This window comes from Castor canadensis, chromosome 1 (genome assembly GCF_047511655.1).
Source record: "Castor canadensis chromosome 1, mCasCan1.hap1v2, whole genome shotgun sequence".
NCBI classification, from domain to species: Eukaryota; Metazoa; Chordata; class Mammalia; order Rodentia; family Castoridae; genus Castor; species Castor canadensis.
Window position 1 is genome coordinate 133,442,578 of NC_133386.1, and position 24,772 is coordinate 133,467,349.

Consider the following 24,772-nt stretch of genomic DNA (forward strand, 5'->3'; position numbering starts at 1 on the left):
GCAGCGGCTTTAAATTACACTACAAGATTTCAACCTAAAGATATAGTCTAACAATATGCCACATTTTTTTGGCTACCATTACAAAAAACCTGGTTTGTGTGGGTAACATCAGATTCCTTTTCCATTTACCTGCTTTGCTCTTAGACATCCAGAAGTTCATCCCAAACTTATCTCAGAGCCCAACTCCCAAATCCCTACTGCAAATTCACAGAAAAGGAAAGATTAGCCCACAGAACAAATGTGATCTAGCACAGGACAGGGTAAGCCCCCTATGCTGGTACATCTGGAACAGTCTAAGCAAAGACAGGAAAGCAATACTACTTTATTGGCAACCAGAGCCAAGATTCATTAGGTTGTACTTGGACTAAAAACCTTACAAGAAGTGCTGTGTAAGCACAATTTCATTATTGCATCCAAGGTTCTTAATAGTCCTGTCTAGAGACTGTAGTGCAAAAAAGTCTACATCTCACCCACACCTGGCTAAAACCTGAGTACTGTGTTTTCAGCCAAGCAATAAATAATTAGCCACAAATATCTAGTGAACTGTCACAAAGATATCTTTTACTTTCTTCTTTTAAGGTATAAGGAGGAAAAAAGAACTTGCACTGATGCTTTTGTCTTTTTCCAATTAAAAGGAAAAAAATTAAATTCAATAGTAAATATATACATTACTACCAATGGCCAAACTATTGTCTTGAAATGGACTATAATAGAATAAAAGCAAACAAACAAAAAAACTCCTCAAAGCTCAGAATTCACAGGCTCACAAGAAATTTGACAAGAAGCTAGGCACTGGTGGCTCATACCTGTAATCCTAGCTATTTGGGAGGCCTCTATTGCTTAATTTTTTTTTTTTTAGGCAATACTGGGGTTTAAACTCAGAGTTTGCAAGGCAGGTGATCTACTGCTTGAGCCACACCTCCAGCCTTGTGTTTGTTATTTTCGAGATTAGGGTTTTGCTTTATGTCCAGGTTGGCCCAGAACACAATCCACCTATGTGTGCTTCATAGTATAGCTGGGATGACAGATGTGTGCCACTGAACCCAGCCAATTTACTAGCTTTAAATAACCACACTGCCTAGAAAAAGTTGATTCATCAGAGACAATCTTTTAGAGATAGAAATTTGAACTAGAAAAGGAAATCAACAAAGTAGAAAAAAACCTTCTCTAGGAGATCCAAACGGTGGCAGGTACCACAAGAAAAGAGAAACAACAATTATGGGTGCTCAAACAAGGAGTTTATAAGCCCAAATCCACAACTATTTCCAGACACAAAGGCATAGTGTTGGGAACTCAGCATCTCATCAGGCCTCAAGTGCTAAATCCTAAAAGCCTCACAGAAGTCTGGTTTGATTGTGGGAAGGACAGAAGAACCTAAAACACGGATGAAGAATTAACCAATGACTCAAAGCCTGAATTCTAATTTCCCACTGGGCCTTCCTAACAAGCACATGCTTTTACCTAACATGGCTCACAAAGAGGAAACATAAAGGAAGCAATGTGGATGAGTCATAGCCCTCTAACAAGCGGGACTAAACACCAAAGAAGACTCTTGATTCACTCTTCAGTGGCGTGAAGCAGGAGCTTCTTTTCCTCTGTTCGAATTTATAAAGCAATCATTCTAAAAAAAAATCCAAGTATTTCTCAACATCCAGGAGAACACCTTAACTTCATATTGTAGTTTCCTCCATTTGGAAAGTTTTTTTAGATTAATTCCTCACTTGACTCTTCATAGCAATGCCACCAACAGGCAAAATAGATATCTTCCTTTCATTTCAAAGATCAAGAAACTCCCCACCAGAGATAACATGACTTTTAGCCAAGATCTCAAGGCTTATTTTTATGGTGTGTGGTTCAAGTAAGAGCCCAGGTTCTGTGACTTTATCTACAGCACTTTTTATACTATGCTACTCCATGTGTGGGTCAGAGACAAGCAGTATCAGCACCACTTGGGCCTGAGTCAGAGGCACATTTGTGTCCGAGATGGACTGCTCTACAAGGGATTATGATGCCTCTCTACGGTAATAACTCTTATTTCTGGATTAGGAGCCAGAAGTTTTTCTTACCTATGCAGCCTTCGTCATCCACAAAGGTTTTAGATTTCAGTACACGCTTTCGTTTTCTTTTGTTTTCTCCACTTATGCTCTAAAAGATCAGAGAGTAAGCTGACAATGAAGCAACAGAGAAAAATAAAAGCTTCTAAATCTATAACAACCACCTCCCAAAATTCCATTATAAAAAAATGAAAAAGAAACTTCACACTTTAAGAGGACAACCCTACTACACAGACAATTTATGCTCTCTGTCTAAAGAGGTTTGATATTTCACTGGAAGAAAGAGACAAGGAAAGCAGATCACCAAAACACACTGTGTAAGGGCTTTAATGGAGGCCAGGGGCAAAGCTCACAGAGGTGGCCCCTAAATCAGACCAAGGGGCCCTCAGCTTATGCCTTTGCTGTTGATATTTACTGTGGCAGCCTTGGCATTTCAACAATATACCCAGCTAGTTTAGTGAAACAGATATTACTAATGTCACTTTCTTTTTATCTCCACTGGTCTCTCTCATTCCATCTTCTCTTCAGCTAATGAGAAGATAAATGCAAGATTTAAACGAGTTTTAACACATGAATTAAAGAAAACAAATAGCTACAAATTAAAAGGAAAACTTATCAGTATCCATTTTCTCAACATTTCATTATCTACACTGATTTAGAGAAGACACAGCTGAAGAAAACTCAAAACTATATTTCTTTCTTTTGCTTTTCTCATCTAGTCCTTTTTCTGTCTTTCACACTTTGCTCTGATGTAGCAGGGCCTTTTTTCTGCACTAGTCTGACTGCAGTTGTATAGCAGAACACCCCTGATGGTGAAGGTTATAAAAAACCAAAAAAACAGGTTCCGAAATTCACTTCTATAACCTTCCTGAGACTATGCCCTACAGCAACATCTTCCTTCAGGTAAGGAGAGAAGGAATACCCATTTTGGTCAACCTGTAGGGGAGCAGAATGAGACAAGAGCCATCTGCTGGCACTTGTGAAGTCTACAGCAAGAGTCATGATTCAGCATTGTAACTGAAGATCCTTGTGCAATAAGGACATATAGAATAAAAACATCCTAGTGAAGTTTTACCTTGACAGGAGGTGGAGGCTCAGGCTCAGTCTTTGGCACTGGATCAGGAGGTGGAGATACAGGAGGAGGTGGGGATGGTGACTCAGCTTCATAAGGCCCAGGGGAGTCTGGAAAGACTGAAAAAAATAGAACAAGCTTAGCTAAGAGAACTATAAGCTCTAGCTGATACAATGTCTCTCCACTGGTATCTCTAAACTTCTATGTCCAAAAAGAGTATTTTGCAAGCAATAATTCATGACAACAAGGATGCTGTAGTTATACAGTTACCTTTAAAATACACATGAATTTTATATAACTAAAATCAGAGAATCAAAAATTATTAGAATTGAAAGTATCTCATGTCATCTTTTGTTCTACAAGAAGTCAGGGCACGAAGTTGGTTTATAAAATCTACTGATCATGTGTCATGTATGTCACTTTATTCTTACAACCCTAAGAAACAGATATTTTTCTCACATTATAGATAAGTAAATAGAGGTTCAGAAAGATTTCTTCACTTGACAAAGCTTGTAACCGAGACAGAAGGTTTTAAATTCAAGTCAGCCTGATTCCACAGCCTTCGTAATCCAACTATCTTATCATTCATTCACAACCAGTCATTTTTCTCAAGATTCTCCTTGGATTATACCAAATGCTCTGTGCCAGAGTCATGTGATTTTTGACTTGAGGATTACTTGCAATTGCCTGAGAATTTTGTTAGACAGAAAACGTCCCACTGACACTAAGAGCATAAACTTTGGGGAATGATCATCTTTGAAATGACGAGCACAAATAAAGCTTTTACAACTAAGACCTGCCTCCTATTTTGTATGGGAACTATTTCTAGTGATTACCCCACTTATGAGGATTATTTTACACTGAGAGTAGTAGGGAAAAAAAAAAAAACCCCTAACAACCCTGTCAGTAAGGAAATACTAGCATGCAGGTGTTATCACCTGAGAAGACAGCACAAGAGGATCTCCTGGTTCTCAGCAGCTTCAGAAACAGTGGTTCCAGTCAGTAGAAGGCCCATGAGAGGGGAGTGAAAAATCCTTAGCTGACCCATTGCTTAATCACCACAAAGAAACTGCTAGTCAGGGGACTGGGTAGCTGCTTAGCCTCACCTGCTCCCTGAATCTCCTGGCAGCATTCAAATTCTTAGCACAAGTCTTGGATCTGAAATTCTCCCAACTGATTAGGTCAGTGTTAAAAATTAGGACAGTGGAGGGTTCAAGGCCAATGACCTAGAGGTGAAGCAGAACAAGAGCCAGAACGAAGCAATAAATTATGTACTTCAAATATGAAATGGGGCCCCAACTTTATAAGCTCTGAGAAACATAAAAGGAAAGAGTCCAGCTATTAACCCAGCTCCGGGAGGCTAGCACACAATAAGAGTTTAAGCAAGAGAAGTGTCACAGCCCAGAACCAACTGCCCATTGTTTTGTAGGAATAGCCGTTCAAAAAGCCGGGCCACAATGACAAATGTGTTACAGTGATTGGAGAAAAGTTCAGGCAGTGAGGAAGCCAAAGAAAAGGAGTTTTGATTACTCACAGTAATAAATTTAGGTGTTCTTATTCTATTTCCAGTTCTGCAACCACTTGACTTACCCAAAGAAAACAATCCCAGTGGTACCCACTCAGACCCTTCTCACCGCACTACTCACAACTGTTTGTTTACCCACATTCCCCCTTCAGACTCTGCTCCAAGGAGGAGGGATACCACAATTCCCCTGGTACTCAACACAGACCAACAGAAACTTTTTTCTTTTTTTTGTATTTTTGAGTAAAGGAAAATAGTCACTCTGAACACAATTTGGGATGAGGGGCATCCAGTTCAAGGAAGACTTAGCATATACCTGCCTCTGTATGTCCCCCAAGAGAAACACTGTAATACAGAAATAAAATGTTATAATGCTGGCACCATGGAAGATAACAGAGGAGGAGTCAAGAGCCCTTAGTGAAGAAATTTCATCAAATCCTTGCAAGATGGAAAGCAGATGAGAGAAAACTGACAAGAGAAGGATCAATTGAATGATTCAGATGGTAGAGACTGCTAGCTATTAAAAAACTTCTGTTTTATCTGACTTTACAAATTGTATCTCTGTTTAGACTTTAAACAACCAAAATTTTCTAGACTTCATAAACATTAATCGTACATTCCCATAATCCCACAAATCACTTTTTTTTTTGTTTTATATGATTTAGTTTCAAAGAAATCTTAAAAACCTGCCCATAATCACATGCTGGAATGGAGTGGAATAGAATGCTGTCTGCTTTAGTCTTTATCATCATGCTAAGCATTCAGACCCAACACATTTTCAGTAACATAAGGAATGTTTTTAAATATATTTGAAGCAAATATGCAGCTCTTCAGATGAAAGATACTCAAGTAGTGAAACACCATCTCAGGAAAGTAACTTTTGTTGGGGCAGAATAAGAACTGTGGTAAAACTAATTTCAGCAATCCAGCAATGTAACCACTTGTTTGTCAAGAGTTCTCTGGCAGAGATGGGTAATTACAATTCCTGGAAAGCATTCACAGCTTCCTAGGACTCAATATATTTTTTAAATACCTATCCTTACCTAAAAAAAAGAGGACTATTTGCTTACCATTCTCCACAAGCAACTTAGAAGGATTGAAAATGTTAGTAAATACTTTAAATGTATCCATACAAACTCTTTCTCAACAGCAATGTGGTTATTTCTAATATTAGTTCTTTCTGGGTCTGGTCATTTTTGCTTTACAAAGAAAGTATGATGCTGCCAGGGTGAAGGAAACAGGAACAAGCCTATGGGTAGACTCCCAAATATGAAGGTGAAGGGAATTCTCTGAGAGGAGGCTCTTACAGGTATATTTACCACAGCTAAACACTCAACAGGAAGGTGGTAGCTAGGGTGGGGGATGAGAAAAGCCAGTATGTGTTAAGCACTGCCTTGGCACTTCTGACACATCGTCTTACTTGACCTTCACAAAACACCTGCACAGTTTGTGATAACACCCCATTTTAAAAAGGAGGAAACAAGGACTTAAGAGAAGTTAAGTCATTTGCCTAAAGTCATAAAGTAAGTGGTTTAGCAAGGATTTAAGCCCAAGTTGTCTGACTCCAAAGTTTTTCCATTTTGTGCACTCCTGCTGCTCCTAAGAGTTGTAAGACAGCAGATTGAGCTAATATTACAATCAGTGTAACATAAATAAAACAGTATCAAGTTAGAGACTGCATGAAGGTTTAAAATAAAATTGTATTGGCTTTGAGACAAAGAAATTTAAGAATAAAATGACAGAGGTTTGTAAATTTAGTTAGATGACAAAAATGATCTTTGCCAAAGAAAAACAATTTGAGAGGCTCTGCTATCATCTGTTGTTACAGGCTGCTCACCTCTACCCATTTCTTCCTTTCCAAACCCCACTCATATTGCTAATCACCCATGGGTATTATTATTTTTGTGGGCTGTAGATCAGAACTACAGAGAATATTTCAGAAGTATGTAATGATGCTCAGTCAACCACAGTAATTCTTCGATTTAGAGCTAACTCCTGTACCAATATTAGAGTATCCAGTTTATCTTTTTAATGAGGGCTTCAAAGCCTTTTCAGAATCTTCTCCCCAATTTCTCTCCCAGATTGCAAACAGGGAAAACTGCTCCAATTAGCACGTATTCCTAAGTTTACTCCCTAATTATTTTCTCATGTGCCTGCATGGAGTCGCCTGTATTTCAATTCTTAATTGGTCAGAATGTTCCCTGATGGTCTATTTCATTCACATACTTACTTGGGAATCTTCCTTTCAGTAACTTTGGTCAAAGCATTTTGATAAATGATATGATGTGAAAATACACCAACTGCCCCTCTGGGGTCTTACAATGCCCTACCCCTACTTGTTCCAAAGAGCCACTAAAACTCACACCTCTAGAAGGGCACAGCTTCTCTCACAGGACATCAGAGGCCATAATCCTTGACACTTACCAATGAACAAACAGTAGGATCTAAATTCATAGAAGAGTCAAAATGGCACTTCTATCATAGAGAGATTTAGCGTCCTGGTACTGTTTCTTAGGTCTGTTCATTTCTTTTGCATTACAGTCATCTGCATATGTAATCTGTTTTTCCATCCACTTTTACAGTTAAGGAAATACCCTTTTGTGGGGAGCCTCTGACCGTTTTTAGTTTTTCCAACAGCAGTTTCTAGTAAAACTTGCATTTTTAGTTTTGTCCTTTGACAGAAAAGCAGGTTCCTTTTTTGCATTCATTATTTTTCTTTAATTCTTTTTGGTATCAGTTTGTTTGCATTTATCTGTACAACTTAGTGTGATGACGAATTCCTTTGGACTCGATTCCCCCTATTCCTATGTGGTTTTTACACATTATGCCATGAATTCTTGAAGAACTGTTTACAGCAGCTCAAGCTTTTCACCCCTGGTTCTCAGGCATGCTTTCTGGAGTAGAGTCATGCAGAATACCAATTTAGCCTAAGTGTCTTTCTCTTTACTCTCTTTCTACATACTTTACATGATTTTGGCTTTAAAGACTATCTGATATTCTTTTTAAAAAGCACATTAATTTTCCTGGCCAGACTCTTGTCTTTATTCTATTTACTTATCTTATTAACATTGCCCATAACCTAAAACTGGAAGGTCCCACAGTGTCACTCTCTTTCAACAATGACACTGTAGGTTCTTCCAGTTTCATCATGATTTTACTTATGTGATGTGGTACACCACTAATACCCTCAATGCCTAGAATATCACAATTCTTAAAAGGTTCATATGAAAGCCAAAGAAATAACCCCCATTTTTTCTTTAAAATGTCTTACAGACAGTGTGTATTGTAGGAGTACTTATCCTCTTTCCCTTTGTGTGGGTTATTTTACAAGTAGATTTCAAATAGTAACAGATGCTATAGTTTCTCAATGTCAGATGACTACTCTCATTGTGACCCACAGTAAGTAACCTTTCAGCTCCTTGAACATCACAGTAAGAACTGATCGCCCAGTCAAAGATCAATAGTAAGGCCCACCTTCATCGTCACTGCTATCAGACTGAGGAAGCTTGATTCGTCTCCTCTTTTTCTTCATGCTTTCAGTTTCCTTTATTTCATTATCAGATAGCTCTACTCGCTTCCCCCTGTTGTTATCCAGGAATAAATTAAGCATGTTATATCATAAAAAAATGTAAGTACTCATATGCTTCTATGCATCTTGCTTTATAACTCATGGTATTAATTCCAGAGAAGAGAAAAGTCAAAGTAGACAAATAAGGATCCTGTTTAAGTACATGCTGCTAAACTACCCACAACTAGGTCACCTCATAAGGTGATAAGAATAAGCAGCTACTTCCTACAGTAAAGGCTCTTTGCCAAAAACTGAGAATGCAAAAAGGAAATACTGTTCTCAAGAAGTTCTGGCCGGCAGGGCATAGTGGTATATGCCTGTAGTCCCAGCTTGGAAAACTGAGGTAAGAAGATCATGAGTTCAAGGCCAACCTGGACTACCTAGCAAGACCTGTCTTAAAAAACCAAACAAAGCTCCAGCCAATACCAGTAGCTATAAACAACATTTTTTTAAATGGACAAGTAAAATATTATGGGACATGACTGTTACTTTAAGACTTTAAAAGCTAAGGAGACATTCAATAGGTAGAAAGGGGAGACAAATATTTTAAAGAGAAAAAACAATAGGAACAAAAGCATAAACGTAAGACTGTAAGGAGAGTCTCATGATATAATAAAAAACCCAGACTCTATCTTAGCATTAGCTTCTCTGTCTCAATACTTCGTTCGCCATACTACTCATCTGACTAACATATAATTCATCAAAGGCTGATTTTGCATTACAGAGTCCTTGTCATTGAGTACCTATGCCTTACATAATTCTAAACATCAACTTTTCTAAGTAAAAGGAAATAATTTTAAAAAGAGCATAAATCAAAGTGGTAGAAAATAAAGAAAACTAGCAAAACCTGAAGCTGTTGTTATTATTATTATTATTATTATTTTGGTGGTGGTGGTACTGGGATTTGGATTCAGGGCCTCACACTTGCTAGGCAGGTGCTCTACCACTTAAGCCATTCCGCCAGGTAAAGTTTTTTTTAGGGAACAGATTAATAAAATTAATAAGTTTTTTATGAAACTAGTAAAGGAGAACAATATGTATATTACCAACCAGGAATGAAACAATAAAGGAATCTGCAGTGACAATTACAGATTCTTCAGATGCTCAAAGAACAAGGCTGCATTATGAATAACTTTATGCCAAAACTCAACAACTTTGATGAAATAAACAAATTCTTTTAAAAAGACAACTTATTCAAAACTTATGGGAGAAGCAGAAAATTTGAATAATACTATTTAAAGAAGTCCAATTCATAAGAGGACTTGGGGGCAGGCTCACTTGCTCAGTGACCCTGAGTTTAAACCCCAGTATAACCAAAAAAACAAGAGTCAAATTCACAATAAAAAAAATCCAGGCCCAGGTTCACTGATGAATTTTAGCATACATTTAAGAAATGTATCTACACAAACTCCTTTGGAAGAGAGGAAAAACTCCTCTCACATCTCAACTACTTTTATGAAGTTATCACAACTTTGATAGTAAAATTAGATCAAGATATTACCAGAAAAGAAAATAACTGACCTTATAGTCCTCAAAAACATAGAAGAAAAAATCCTTAGTGTAATATTAACAAATCTAATCCAGTAATATGTAAAAAAATAATGCATCCTGACCAAGTGGAGTTTATCCTGAGAATGTAATGCTGGCTTCACATTTTAATACCAATCAGGATCACATTAGCAGAAACACCATGGACATCTCAGTAAATGCAGAGAAAGCATCTGTTAGAACTCAACACCCAGTTCAAACCCCAGTCCCATCAAACAAGCAAACAACACCCATTCATGATAAAACCTCTTGGCAAACTTGAGACAGAACTTTCTCAATCTGTGAAGGGAATCTAAACACCTATACTTAACATCATATTCAGTAGTGAAATGCTGAATGCATTCCTGGCAACAACCAGTAAGTGTTGTACCCATAGTTGGGAACATTTTAATCCATCTACATCACATGGTCCCAGGAGGTGATGCCCACTGGACAGAGCCCTGACCTTCTGAAACATCTTAATTTTGTTGATGTTTTCTACTAAACTTGCCCCAACTTTGCCAAAAAAGCAAGTTCTTTGTGGCCTATCAGTGCTGACAGTGTCCTTTAGAATTTCTTTCAACAGACTAATTCTACCAACTATGAGGTAGTGTCTCAAATTCCTGGATCCATTTTTAACAGCTTGTGTGCTTTTTATTTTCTTTTCTAATTACATGTTACCACTTAAAAAATAAACTCATTGATACAAAAAGAAAACAAAGAACTTTTTCTCTTAAATTTGACAGGAAACAGTAACCTCTCATTGGCAATTTGAAGTGAAACACACATGCACACACACTTACGAAATTCAACTATGGTAGACTAGTAATTATTGAATTGGAAATTACTGAAATGAGCTTTAATGGAGATAGAAAGCTGTAAGTCCACAAATTTAAAAGGAAGTAAGGGCAAAAGATAATCATTTTAGATCAATGAGGACAAAAATATGACTTTGGGCCCTAAATCACCCTGGCTGGCTTAATGCACAGACCAACTTTATAAGATAAACTACCTAGCTTCTTTATTCATTCTGGTTGTACAGCTGTACCCCTAAGGCATTAAGTAGGACTTAGTACTTGACCAAAAACTGCCTGCTGTCAGTAAGCCCAAGCAGACCATTTCTCCCCCAGTAGACATTTTTCCCTTGCAAGGGACAAAATTTCTTACCATTTTTTCTCCTTTTGCTGCATCTTAGCAGGTTCTGCTTTTTTGCTGGATTTCTTCTGACCAGCGGGAGCTCCCAGCTTTGGTTCAGTGACAGACACTGGAGGTTGCTGCACTATTTTTTCTTCTTTCACTGCTTGCTCTGATTCCAAATTGACTTTAAATTTATCTACAAATAAAGTACAGCAGACAATATATAACTACATCATGCAATATTAATCCGTCAGTCTCCTGACAGTTTATTATGTGCCAGGAAATATGTTAGTAAGGACTAAAAACATAAAAAACAGTCCCTGTCCTAACAGAGCTCAGAAAACATTTCTTCTTTCCAATGACTGCTCTAGCTATAGCTTTTCATTTCTGCCTCCTGTTAATCTCTCGTTGTATCAGCTCCAAGCCGAATGACAGTAAGAACAAGACTGAAGGAAAACCAGTTTGTGAATTATCTTTCTCACTTTCCTAATGAGAAGAATCAAGAGTCACGGGATTAAGAGTACACAGCTTAAAAATGGTGACAGCAAATATTACAGCAAGATCATTTCAATTAGTTTCTGCCTGTTATGCCTGGATATTTATTATCTCACTACTACCTTCATGAGAAAACTGAAAGACTACTACTTTGGTTCGTCTCCTATCTCCCTCTGGGCAAATCTAAATGTCATTTGTCTCTGTGAAAACTAAGATGATATTACAAGATTATCATAAGGATTGAAAGATAGGAGGTTAAATGACTCATTGTAACATTGATAAGAAAAGTAAGAGCTAAGACATGGACCTAAATTGGTTTAACTCCTCAAAGTCCTAACCCTATTCCTTACACCAAGCTGAAACACATCCGCCCCCACACATATACATACACACTGCACCATGCAGGACAAAGAAATTAAGCAGGATAGGCCTACCTATCTGAGCAACTATAAAAGCCTATTATCTAGCCTTCACACTCTATACTCACTGAGAGCTTTTTACAAGCAAAGTCACAAAATAAAATTAGAAAACTATAAGCAGGAGGAGGCTCTTTATTAAGTAGTTTTAGTCACATGTCCTGTGACAGCTTAAGGTATCTACTATGTAATTAAGAAAAGGACTGACAGCTTTGGCTGTTACATACAGATTAGTGTGATAATTTATAAATCATGTATATTATTTCTTAAGTGTAGATGATGGATCAGAATGTAAAATGCAATCTGTTTATATTTTTGAAGGCCTGAATGGGAAACCTGGATTTTGGAATCCACTAGCCCACAATGGTGGCTCACTTGCTTGCATTTTCAATACCATTGTTCTCACATATACAGTACTTCTCAACTTTCCCACCAAAATATCCCAAATTGAATAGGACAGTAAACATGTTGTCAATGACAGAATATCATTCCATTTCATGGCTGAATAATATTCCATTGTCTGGACATACCACATTTTGATTAGTCATTCAGGTCGTGGACATCTGACGGGTTGTTACTACTTTTTGGTTATTATGAAAATGCTGCTACAGACATTTTATACAAATTTTTGTGTGGACAGTTTTAACTCACTTGAGTAGATACTGGGGAGTGAAATTATTAGGTAACTCTGTTTAACTTTTTAAGGCATTGCCATGGTTTTCCAATGTGAGTGTATTATACTGGGTTCTGCACAACATCGTGGGAAGGTTCAGTTTCTCTGCACCCTGCCAACACTTGCTGCTGTCCAGCATTAAGGTAAAATGGCTCCACGCCCCACAATGTGCTTCCTTCACAACTCTCGAGCTTTATTTCCAGTGCAGTTGTCTCATCATGTGTCAAATACAGTAAAAACTCATAACTTTACCCAGAACGTTAAGCCTTCCAAAAACACCTGTTAAATCAATTTTGTAAGTGATTCTTTTTATTAGGTAACATCTAATCCTTTTTATTTGTCCAGGTTTCCTCTTCCCATATTTCATGCTATATAACATCTGCCTAGCAATTATAATCATTAATTCTTTTATTTTTTCCATATATTTTTTGTTTGTCTCTCCAATAGAATGTAAGAGCATGAGGGCGGGGACTTTGTGTTTTTTCCCATTGCATCACCAGTGTCTAGCACTGTCAAGTATATATAGTAATTGCTCAATAAACATGAATAAATAAATATACACTTACATATAGTTTGGTATTTTTTCGATTACCAATTATTCACATATCTTACATGTTTTACAAACAATTTAAAAGTTCACTTGTTGTTAAGGTTACAAACACATAAAAACAGTAAGCAAACACAAGGTTCTCAATAAAATTGCAAAGAAGCCATAATCTGACTGGGCATAGTGGTCCAGTGCCAATCACGCAGGTCACAAAAGTAGGAAGACCCCACATGCATTGTGCCTGCAAGCATACCACTATGCTTCTCAATAACCTTAAAGTATCACATTTTCTACATACTTTCTGCATGCAAAAATGATCTTCTTTGGGTTTTCATGAAGAATAAAACACTATTATACCAATCTGACTGTCATGGAAAGGCAGAGTCTGGACTACTTTTGCTTGCATTGGTGTGTAACGAAATGCCGCAGAATCTTCATAGAACTGATGCTCCAAGACAGTGTGCTATCCTGTGGCTCCTGTTCTTCCTGGTATTCTGCCACATTCCCCAGGGGATGTGTACTTGATATGAGAAGACTAAAAACATGTTGCTATTGGTTCTTTCCATTAGAAAAAATTCTTATTTAAATATATGCTTAAATGGTCATTACTCTCTGGGCTCTCTTAATTCATACTGAGATTTAACTAGGTACTGTGAGTAATCTACAGATATACTAAAGAAGCAAAAGACTTGTTCTTGTGGCCCCTTGGGAGACAGAAGTAATAAAGGTCATACCAGGTACCCATGATATTAACCACAATACTATCTTGCTTAATTAGACAGCCTCCCTTGTATTTTAATCACCTATTTTCTAGAGCACTATGAAGCAAATATTTCATTCTCTTTTCAAGGCAAAAAATAAATGAAGAAACAGTGCAAACTACCCTCCAAGAGATCTCAACTGAGCACCAAAAATCCAATGGGCCAGCTTGTTACTTTCATCAATATATTGGTTAGTACAGTGCAAATCTTTTAGGAAGCAGGGATGTCTGGATGGGCAAAAAAAGTTAGCCTAAGGGGGCCTTCACCTCAGGTGTAACACATTATTACATTAACATTCACTTATCAGTCAGAGGAAATTAAGAACATTCTTACTCATAGCAGCTTTTCCAAAAAAATTGCTCATCACATTCCCTTTTGCTGGTGCTTTGCTGCTTGCTGAAGATGCCTAAAAACATAGGAAAGAAAACACATAGGCTGCTCTTGAAGTAGCATGGTCTTGAACAATCTCTCCTAAAAACATGCCAAAATGTATAGGTGTTAGATGTAAAACCTAACCTAGAACAATAATCCAGACCAGATGGTATCTGGATGTTAATTTTTAAAGCTTTATTTCTCAGAGTTCTTACAAAATTATTACCTAGGGATGTATCTAAGCTTTTCCTGAGCACATTTAAAAACTATTTAGATTAACAGAATTAAAACAAACCCAAGGCAGTGTGGTACACAAAGAGGGGAACAGCAAAATGTTACATTTTTAATCATCAGAAGTAGATTTAAATCGTGGTTCTACCATTCAATAGTAATATGACCTCCAGGCAAATTACTTAACAAATGCAGGCTTCTGTTTTAGCACATACAAAATAAAACTGGTAAGATCTAAACATAAGAGAATTTAAACAAAGATCTAACTTTGTTACACACAGTAGGGACGTTTATGTTTCCCTCCATCCTTCTCCTTTTAGACAGAAGCTTAAAAATGACAATGATGTAGTAAGAGTAATAACAATGACTGTAATTTCTGGAATTTTAACATAGTATCTTGATGTTTTGTTTAGTTTGGATTGTTGTTTGTTTTGGGTTTTTTGAGACATGGTCTCAACTATATAGTCCAGATAGCCTCAAACTTGTGATCCTCCTGCCTCAGCCTCCCGAGTACTGGGATCACAGGCATCCACCATGCCAGGCGGTACTTTTCTTAAATCAATGCCCTCAGGTTAGTTTAGGTGATTGAAAACAAAATCAATGAAGAAAAAAAAGGTGAAAAAATTGCTTAAAACAAAGCAAGAATATTAAATATACTAGGGAAGGTATGCATAGCAAAGTCTAGAAGAGAAGATAGTCTCAAAATGACATTGCTAATATATACACTTCCTTTAACTTCACAATTTTTGAGGTGTTTTCACATGCATTAGTTCAACTGGGTCCCACAATCTTATGTATACAGAGAAGGCTACTATTTTATAGAAAGAGAGTCCAAGGCTTGGTGAGAAGTATTATCAAAAGAAAAAGGACTAATCCAGATGAAAATATCAAGTATGAATGGGTTCAAACTAAAGTAGAAAAATCAGAACTGAATGTTCAGAACTGAACTTAATTGCCTTCCTAGATACCCATTTTGTGCTATATAATAAAGATGTTATCTTTAAAGAATACTTACATTTGTTACTTCTTTAGCCTCTGTTTTGGTTTCCTTGTTGGTATCTTGCATTTTAGTAGCAGCTTTGGAGGCAAACATTCCCATAATTCCTTTGGGCTGCTGGGAAACCTGTTTAGAAGCAAGTGGGCCATGACCATTGGTGGTTGGCTCACTATTGACATATGTCTCACTTGATGCCTGAAGATCTGACTGCTCAAACTTTCTGGAAGCTGAGGATTCTGCAGGAGCCCTTGGGACTGCTGCTGCACACTGTATCGCACTAAACCTAAGGACAGAAATGATAGGTCAAATTCATGTCAGGATCAAATTTTGTTTTCAAACTTGCTTCTTCTACATGGTGTCTTCTAACCCTAATATAAAACTAAGGGATTTCAGAAGTAGAATGGGTTTTAGAAAAAATTTTTGATAAAGAAACAAGTATTGGTAAGAAGTTAATAAAGGACTAATCCTAAGTTATGTATCTATTTAGTAATAGAGCTAGAATTGGAATTATAAGTCTTCTACCACACCATATTGAATACCCTTGCTAGTTTTAGGGGACAAAAGGAAAAACCTAATTTGAATGAGCAAGATTATATCAAACAATAATAAAAGATTTGGTAATTCAACCATCTTTGGGAAACCAAATGTCTATCCCTTATTTAAAGGCATTCCTCTTATAGAGCTAGGTATTCAATAACTATTGACTGAATCAAAACTAAAAGCTTTAAATATTAACGAGTTTCTTGGCAAGTTTCTTGGCCAGAGTGGGTTATGCTTTCAGATAGAGAAGAAGCAGGGAACAGAGCCACTGGTTCCTATACAGCCATTACTTCTTAATTTCTAATATCAACTTGCAGCACTAGACAAGTAAGTACGCAGAAGGCCGAATGAAGACATTGGTGAACAGCGTGCATGACATTACTAAAGGGAACAGTCATCTCTTATTGTCAAGGTGCCTGTTTCACACAAATCCATAATATAATGTTCCAAATTGTGAATGGGTAACTCATTCAGCCTTCTTTAAGGGGAGCTTCCCAACTCTCCCCAACAAAGTACTTGTGGGTGGGGTAGTTATATTTCAGGCACTGGCACACAGCGAATATAAGGAAGAATGACTATTTAAGTGACTGAAAGGACAGGGGGAGGTTTAGAAACTACATGGAGATGGTAATTATCAGAGGTCACAGGTACAACTTTGAGACTAACAGCTAGAATAATTGGCCTAAGGAAAAAAACCCCTGACATAAACTTCATTTCACAAATTACTTTAGAATGAACAGCCCCAAAGCTACAAAAACCTTCAACTGATTCATTATGGTCCACAGCAAAAAACCTTACATTAACTCACATCTTTGGTGCATCAGAGCTAAGAACAACAGATGGAAATCATTTACTCTCATCCACTGGTCTTCCTCTCTGACCTTGCAGTACTTCCATGTACAAGGGAAAGGGCAATGTTTTATTTCATTGTCAGCATCTAAAGTTGGCCCCAAGACAACTCTTTCTCTGTCTGGTCTGCATTCCACACCTTAGGGTCAGGATCAGGAATTGGCAAGGAGGAAGAGACCAAGTTAGGCTGGGACCATGTCCGAACAGAGAAGAATATGCTTGGTCCTAAAATTTCAACTTTCTTCCTGCCACAGCATTTCTTAAAATACATAAAATCATGAGTCAGATCTCAGTTGGCCCATAATTCTCAGGACCAAGGCAAACTTCTTTACTGAAGATAAATTCCTCACATTTCTACTGAGGATACTATAAGTATTTAGGGAAAGTGGCATTAAGTGCCTCTCAATACCACAGTTTTACTTGCCCTGTTTCTCTTAGTGGGCCCTGGGTAAATTACCTTTTGAACTTTTGAGTCACTTTTGTTCTTGCTTCCTTTCTTCTAGATATAAAAGAACTGATTTATAGAGCGTGATATGCTATGACAAAATTTTAAATCTAATAATATATTTTACATAAACCTATCAAGGTGTTAATGCTTTCTTGAAGCATGAAAGGGTAACCTCTAAAAGATATTGGACTTATAAATTATATTTTGACTAGATAATTATTTGTTTAAAAATATTTGAATGCTTATTATACTCAAAGTTTAGAAACAAACAAACAAAAAAACTGTCTACAAATAATTCACTCAATTATTTACTGAACACTTACTATTGCCAGGCACCATCTGAGTATACAGTTAACAAAATAGACAACAGTCCCTATTTTCATGGGACTTAAAAGAAACCATGGTTGACAATTCTGTATCTATTTGTCAAGGACCTGCTTCTGTCAGTTATCTCATCTCCACCAGTATCTTTTTCCCACCAGAATATGGTAGCTGCACTGAAACAATCTATGCCATCACTTGATCCAAGACACTTTTCAGTTCTATTTTACTTGGCTTCTCAGCAGCACTTGACATTGCCCAGCAGTCCTTCCTTCTTAAAACTCTTCCTTTAGCTTCTAGAACCCCACATCCTCTCATGATTTTCCTCTTAGCTCTGTCTGCTCTCTCTTGGGCCCCTTTTATTCTGTCCATCCCTTAAAAAATAGCTATCATTAAATAGTGCTTACATTGTGCCAAATACTACTTTAAGAGTACTATATATTTTAGTTCATTTAATCCCCTACTAAATGTGAAGTTAGCACTCCCATTAGCTCCATTTACTGACAAGGAAGCTGAACCAAGGAGGTTAAATAATTTTTCCAAGGTCATACAGCTAGTAACAGTGGCCTAGAGTTTTACTTTCTGTCCATTCATTCTATTTATTCTCTCTGAATGACCATGTCTGATACTATGGCTCAGCTGCTTACCTACTTTCTCTGATTGTAAAATCTTTGTCTTTGTCCCAGTATCTCTCTTTAGCTCAAGACTAACTTATCTATGGACATCCCTATTTGGGACTTCCCAACAAGCTTTTCAAACTCAACATGTCCAAACCCCAATCTATCATTTTCCTCTCTTTCCTAAAGCCTGCTCCTCCTCTTATTCCCTTTCTTAGCACTTAGCTGCTCAACCAGAATCATGGGATTATCCTTAACACCACAAACGGCGCCCCATACCAATACCTTGTCCCCAACCATTATCACACATCTAGGGTTTGATGGTGACAACTCTTCGACCTTTGTATCTCTCATCCAGCACCACTACTGCACTTGAGACAACCATCATCTTCACTCTGGACCCCTATAGCATTCATGCTCCCTCATGACCTTGTCTTCAGCTTATCCCTTTCTGCTCTACTTTCAGCATTGTAGCTGGAGCCATTCTTCTAAAATGTAGTTCTAATCATTTCACCCCATCTGCTTAAAAACTTTTACTGGCTTTTAAGTGCTCTCAGAGTGAAGTCTAAACAACTAATGCTAGTTAAAGCACAATCCAACTCCTACCAGGCCTCTGCAATCTCCTAAATATTTCTACCCCTCACTTTAAGTTCTAGGCATAGCTAATTATCGTGGTTCCACACAAGCTTCATGTTTTCACTCTTAGCTCTGTCCTCACTCTCCCACTTCTTTCCTGGCTATTTTATTTCTGCTGGGCCTTCAGGTCTCAGATTAGATGTCCTAATCTTTAGGAAGCCTTCTCTGTCTTACACCTCACTCCACTCACCCAGAGGTAGAGGATAAGTGCCTGCTCAACATCTTCCTACACTATTTCTTTCCTCCAATGATAGCACTGCCACACTGTACAGCAACTGCTTGTCTCCCATCAGACCATCAACCCAAGGATCAGGTACTGGGCCATGTTCTCTACAGTGGGTGGTGTGTCATAGGTATTCATAGGTATCTGCTGAATGAGTTCAGGTTATCTTGTTTAGTAATTGTCTAAGTAGTAGATATTCACAACATATGTCTAGGGAACTGACTTGAACTCTCAATACAATCCCATGAAATAGGCATTATTAATCTAATTTAAAAGAAGAAGAAAGCAAAGCTCAGCGAGTTCTGAGTAGTTTATCCACAGCCACTGAGCAGGAAGTAGCAAAGTACAGCTCAAGCCTATGATCGCCAATCTCTAAAATGCACATGCATCACACCATAGCCCATCACCTCCCTGTGCTGTGGAAGACACAGACTCACAAGATCTGACCCAGACTATAGAACTTGAAGAAAAAGTTGCTTTGGATGGAAGGCAAAGGAATATCAAATTAGGAACAGTTTTTTGAAGGTCAACATTTGAACTTGTTCTTGAAGGATAGGTAGGATTTAAGACAAGCAGAGACTGGGATAAGGGAGTAACGAGGGGGCACAACAAACATTTCTAGTGGTAGTGACAGGATAAATATATGAGAAATAGATTTATGGGGAGTCCACTGGGGTTTTCAATATGGGTTGTGGCTGCTATTTTTCACCTTATGATGTACTAATAAAACTAGGCATGTGTCTTACTGCAAGATAAATGGGGTTTTACTAGAGTTGGCATTCACTCATAAGAGGCAGCCACTGTGTAAACATCTTACAAAACCAATTCGTAAAGAAGCCCACAAGGAACATTAAGGAGCTTACTTGCTGCAGTTCTGCAAGTTGCTTTTAAGGATGTCATAGTCGGTATTGAACAGAGGCCCACTGTCCTTTAGCATAGCTTTCTGGATGCTGTACACATGGATGCTGGCAGTCACAACTAGCTTGGACTTCACTGCTACAAGTCAACAGGAAAAGAGGTCTGTTAATACACAAACTTCATAGCATGTGGGGACTTTAACAAGAAACCTTTCTGCATTAAAACCACTTGCAAGCTGTGGTGGTCAAAAAACTCTAAAAGGCCAAATAGCCACATATACAGCACATCAACTCTTCTGTCTCCAATGGGGACATTATAACAAGGTAGGTGGTGTTGAGTCATTTCAAAGTACAGCACCTGCAAGGGTATCATTCATCCAGTGGACACTGAGCAAATATTCATTAATGATTGATGATGGCTATGATGCATTTTTTTTTCAGTCAGGGAAAAACCTTACACTAGCATATGAAGAGAACTAAATAGTCTCTACCTGAGAAGACTTGTTTATGTATTCCAATTTTAGTTTAGACAAAGTAATTATATACCAATTACTAGTAACTAGGTAAGTCTGCAGAAGACAACCAAAACACCACCATGAGAACAAATGTTAGGTTCCACAAAGGAAGGGACTGTGCCTAACTTGACCTTTGTCCCCAGCGCCTACCACAGAGCTTGATATAGAGTTGATAATCACTGTGTACCTGTAGCAATGAAGAAATCTGCTTTGCCTACTACTGGAAATTCAGAAAGAAAAAGTTCAATACTTCAAAATTAACTTGGTAAGGACCCCCTCATCCCACTGACAGGAGCCTTTATATAGAAAGTACAACAGTGACATTCTGTCTTGAGATATAGATCCAGTATCATGAGGACCCTGACTGTTGTAAGATTTTTTTTTGATTTGGTTATTTAAACAATAGAACAGTAGCATCAACAGTCTTGAAACAATTGGATTTATTTAATTTAGAAGTCTGACTTTTAGAAAAACATTCTTTGGTCCTCTTTTTGAAAAAACTGCTATAAAACACAACACAATACTTAAGAGGCTTCTGTCTTCTTACAGTTGGTGAGATGCCTGATACGGAATTCATGGGTTTCTCTATGTCTGTCACGAGTTTTGAAATCCTGTGATACAGTGGTTTATAAATGTCAGCAGCTACTGGACCTAAAAATGGGCAGTTAGGCAGTATAGTATCATATTTTAACGTTTCAAAAACTAGTAATAAAAGGAATACAAGGACCATCAGTTAAATCGCTAACTGTATCATGTGCTGACGTTAGGGAACATTTTTTATTGCTGCTGTGTGGATGCTGTGAGAGGAAAGAGGGAAAGCTCACTGAGCTGCTGAACTACTTACCTTCCAAATCATCTTCTCTCACTACTGCAACCTTGTGGCACTGAAAGGAAGTCACACTTCATTAGTGTTGAAAGTAGTAAACTTGGCAGTTTTAAAGTTTCCTTGCCAATAATTCAATTGTGCTTAGATGTGAAATTAGGTAAACACTGAGTGTCCTGAAAATGTTACATTTTAATAAGGTCAGACTCATTTTTAATTTGCCTACTTTAAAACTTCTCAATAAGGTTAAGGAAAATGAAGAGTATAAATATCAATACTATAATCGCAAATCAGCGTGAGGAACTTTTTAGTAAGTGATTTAATGAGAATTACTATATGAAACTAGATATGGATCTAAATGAAAACTCAATCTGTCCCTTACATCATAAACCAGCATAAATTCTGAATGGAGGTGAGGCAAGGTGTTATATGCCTACAATCCAAGCTACTTGGGAGGTGGAGATCAGGAGGATCAAGGTTTGAGGCCAGCTCCAGCAAAAAATTAGTGAGACCTCATCTTAACAAATGAGCTGAACACAGAGTGCACGTGTAACCTCAGCTACTCATAAAGCCCAAGTAGGAGGGTTGTGGTCGAGGCTAGCCCCAGGGAAAATGACACATGGGAGGAGCTGCAGGTCTGGCACAAGTGATGACACGCCTGCCTAACAAGCAGAGGCTGTGAGTTCAAATCCCAGTACTACAAAGAAAAAAAAAAAACAAACTCTGAATGGATTAGATCTAAATGTTAAAAATGAAAACATCTGCAACAGAAGAAAACATGGGTGAGTTCTCCTGTAACCTGATACAACCTAAGAATAAGGAAAAGTTTCCTACATATAATTCAAAATCCAAAAATTGAAATAATCTATAAAAACTAACAACTCTTGAATGAAAACAAAAACAAAAGTACAAAGTCAGAAGATAAAATGAGAAAAATATTTGCAATTTATATCACAAAGGGTTAATACAGCTTCAAAGGAATGCAAATGGGGTCTGAGGTTAAGAACAGGGGCGATGTCTGCAGACCCAGCACAAGAGCACCAGCACTTTCCTCTGACCCAAAGCAACTGCAAGAACAGATAAGCCCCACACCCAGGGCTGCTCATGGCAGCACTGCTCATCACAGCCATTTAAATACCTTTAGACGTTTAAAATTTAAACGTATTTGAAACTTATAATTTAAAATGTAAAATATAAGTATGAAATATTTATATATAAAATAAGAAACGAAAATTTAAACATAAAATATAATTAAAATTTAAAATAAAATTTAAATTTATTTAAAATTATTTCAATAAGATTACTCATCGCACATTTAAATAGCTGCAACAACTCAGCAAGGGACTGCTGAATCACCTAGGGCACCTGTGGCTGTAAGAACAAAGAGCGAGGAAAGCTACAACTGCTAGATCTAAAACAATGCTCAGGACCTACAGTCAAGTAACAAAAATAAAAAATAGTCAAAATAGGCTGAATAGTACAAAAATTTATCTAAGAAAGGGGACAATATGAATATATGATTGCTTGTGCTAAAAATTCAACAGCAACAAAAAACAATGAAAGGGGAAAGCAAAACCAACAGTTACCTATAAAGAAAAGAAGTGGGGAGCTTACAAACCAAAAGCAAAATGGAAAAAAGGCTGAACTTAAATAGATATTATGTGGGTAGATCAACCACAGTGAGGGATTACTTTAAGTCATACTAGCAGGACATATCCTATATACAAAAAACTTGCAAATACGCTCACCCACCCAGACACACGTGCATGCACATTTTTGTTTATTTAAGACAGGGTCTTGTTATCTAGCCCAGACTGGCCTCAAAGGTGCCGAGATTACAATAGGCATCATCAATACGCCTGGCTACCAAAAAACTTAAAACTGCTCAGTAATCATATTGTTAGCAAAAATATTGGTTTTGCTTTTCTAAATCTCACATATTTGGTTAAATCAAATTCATATCTATGTTAATGAGTCAGGGTCTTGCTACACAGCCAAGGCTGGCCACAAACTCACAACCCTCCCACCTCAGCCTCCCAAGGGTTGGGATTATAGGCATTGGTAGCCTTTTTTAGCCTTTTATTGTTGCCTAGCTACAAAAAAACTGAAACTGTTTTCAGCAATCATATTGTTAGTACAATGTTAGTGTTGCTTTTCTAAATCTCCTATGTTTGGCTAACGCAGATACATATTTATTTAATGTTAGGAGTAGGAGCCATCAAAGTTAACATAAAAGGGAAAAATAAAAATCAAGGAAGAGCTAGATGTGGATGTGCACACATGTAATCCCAGCTACTGGTGAGGTAGACATTGGGAAAATCAAAATTCGAGGCCAGCCAAGCCAAAAGGTTTAGCAAGGCTCCAACTCCATAAATGCTCGCCATGGTGGTGCATGTACGTAATCCCAGAGATGCAGGAACCATAGCTAGAAGGATCAAGGTCCAAGGCCAGTCCTGGGCAAAAAGCATGAGACACGATCTGGAAAAACCGAAAGCAAAAAAAGGTTGGGGGAGTGACTCAAGCAGTAGAGTGCTTGTCTAGCAAACATAAGACCTTAAGTTCAAACCTCAGCATCACCACCAAATAAATAAGTTTAAAAAAATGTAATCACAATTTTGAATTGGGAATATTAATATTTTTATCGTGTTTTCTCTTAAAAAAAATAGGCATTCAAAAAAATGTCACATTCTGCAAAACCCACACAGAAAAAAATTAAAGCACTCATGAGAAAAAAGAAGAAACTAGATGCTCAAAGACTTTGAAGATTCATAGTAAGAGCTCTAGAAACAATAATTCATACCTATGCAGGAATCTGGACAGACAGTTAGTTTGGGGCAACTAAATGCTGTTTTTGGCACATTGAAAATGCATGCAAATAGCAGAGTGGAAACGTCAGCTTGCCAGTACAGCAATAGAGGGAACCCGAGGGGCGCTCTGAATCAGGTAAGCACAGGAGTGAGTTCAGCATCACAAACCTAGACCATGACAGAGGGAAAGCCCATGGAGCTACAACAGTTAAGGGGAAAAAATGGCTAGTCAGTGGAAGTTTTGCTTTGCTTTGTTTAAGACAGGGTCTTGCTATGTAGCATAGGCTTGTCTTGACTTTGTGACCCACCTGCTCAGCCTCTCAAGTAATGGGAGTGCAGGCACATGCTACCACACCTGGCTCCAGTAAAAGTTTTTTATAGCAAGAGTCTAGCATTAGCTGGACTAATTAACTACAAAAGATTAAAACATCACCATTTTGTCATTTAAAAAAATCCATTTTGACTTGTTAGAAATGAATCAATATTAGAAGAATTTGCACATAAAAAGAAAACAATTACCATTTTGGCTTTTTTTCTTTTTTTTGGCAGTACTGGAGTTTGAACTCAGGGCTTCACATTTGTTTGCTAGGCAGGCACTCTACCATTTGAGCCATGACCCCAGCCCCCCAAAAAACATCATTTTGTAATCTCTAGTGAATTAATGTTTTAGGCAACGATAAAAGTCAATCTCATTTAAAAATCACTACATGAAAAGCAAATGAGGAGCTGAGCGCCAGTGGTTCACCCCTGTAATCCTAGCTACT

General features: G+C 37.6%; 1 protein-coding gene across 2 annotated transcripts in view; it reads right to left on the reverse strand.

The window, feature by feature from the left end:
- Positions 1–24,772, reverse strand: part of Pold3 (DNA polymerase delta 3, accessory subunit) — a 54,650-nt gene that overhangs the window by 16,514 nt on the left and 13,364 nt on the right. For both annotated transcript variants that reach the window (XR_012450763.1, XM_020158658.2), the window contains exons 4-11: positions 21,223–21,262; positions 19,870–20,002; positions 15,391–15,655; positions 14,106–14,178; positions 10,911–11,076; positions 8,123–8,229; positions 3,130–3,245; positions 2,067–2,145 (exon numbers count right to left, since the gene is read on the reverse strand). Coding sequence is in view for 1 of the 2 variants with exons in the window: in XM_020158658.2 (XP_020014247.2) it covers positions 2,067–2,145; positions 3,130–3,245; positions 8,123–8,229; positions 10,911–11,076; positions 14,106–14,178; positions 15,391–15,655; positions 19,870–20,002; positions 21,223–21,262 (979 nt within the window). In the remaining variant the exon portion in view is untranslated. The remainder of the gene's footprint in view (positions 1–2,066; positions 2,146–3,129; positions 3,246–8,122; positions 8,230–10,910; positions 11,077–14,105; positions 14,179–15,390; positions 15,656–19,869; positions 20,003–21,222; positions 21,263–24,772) is intronic.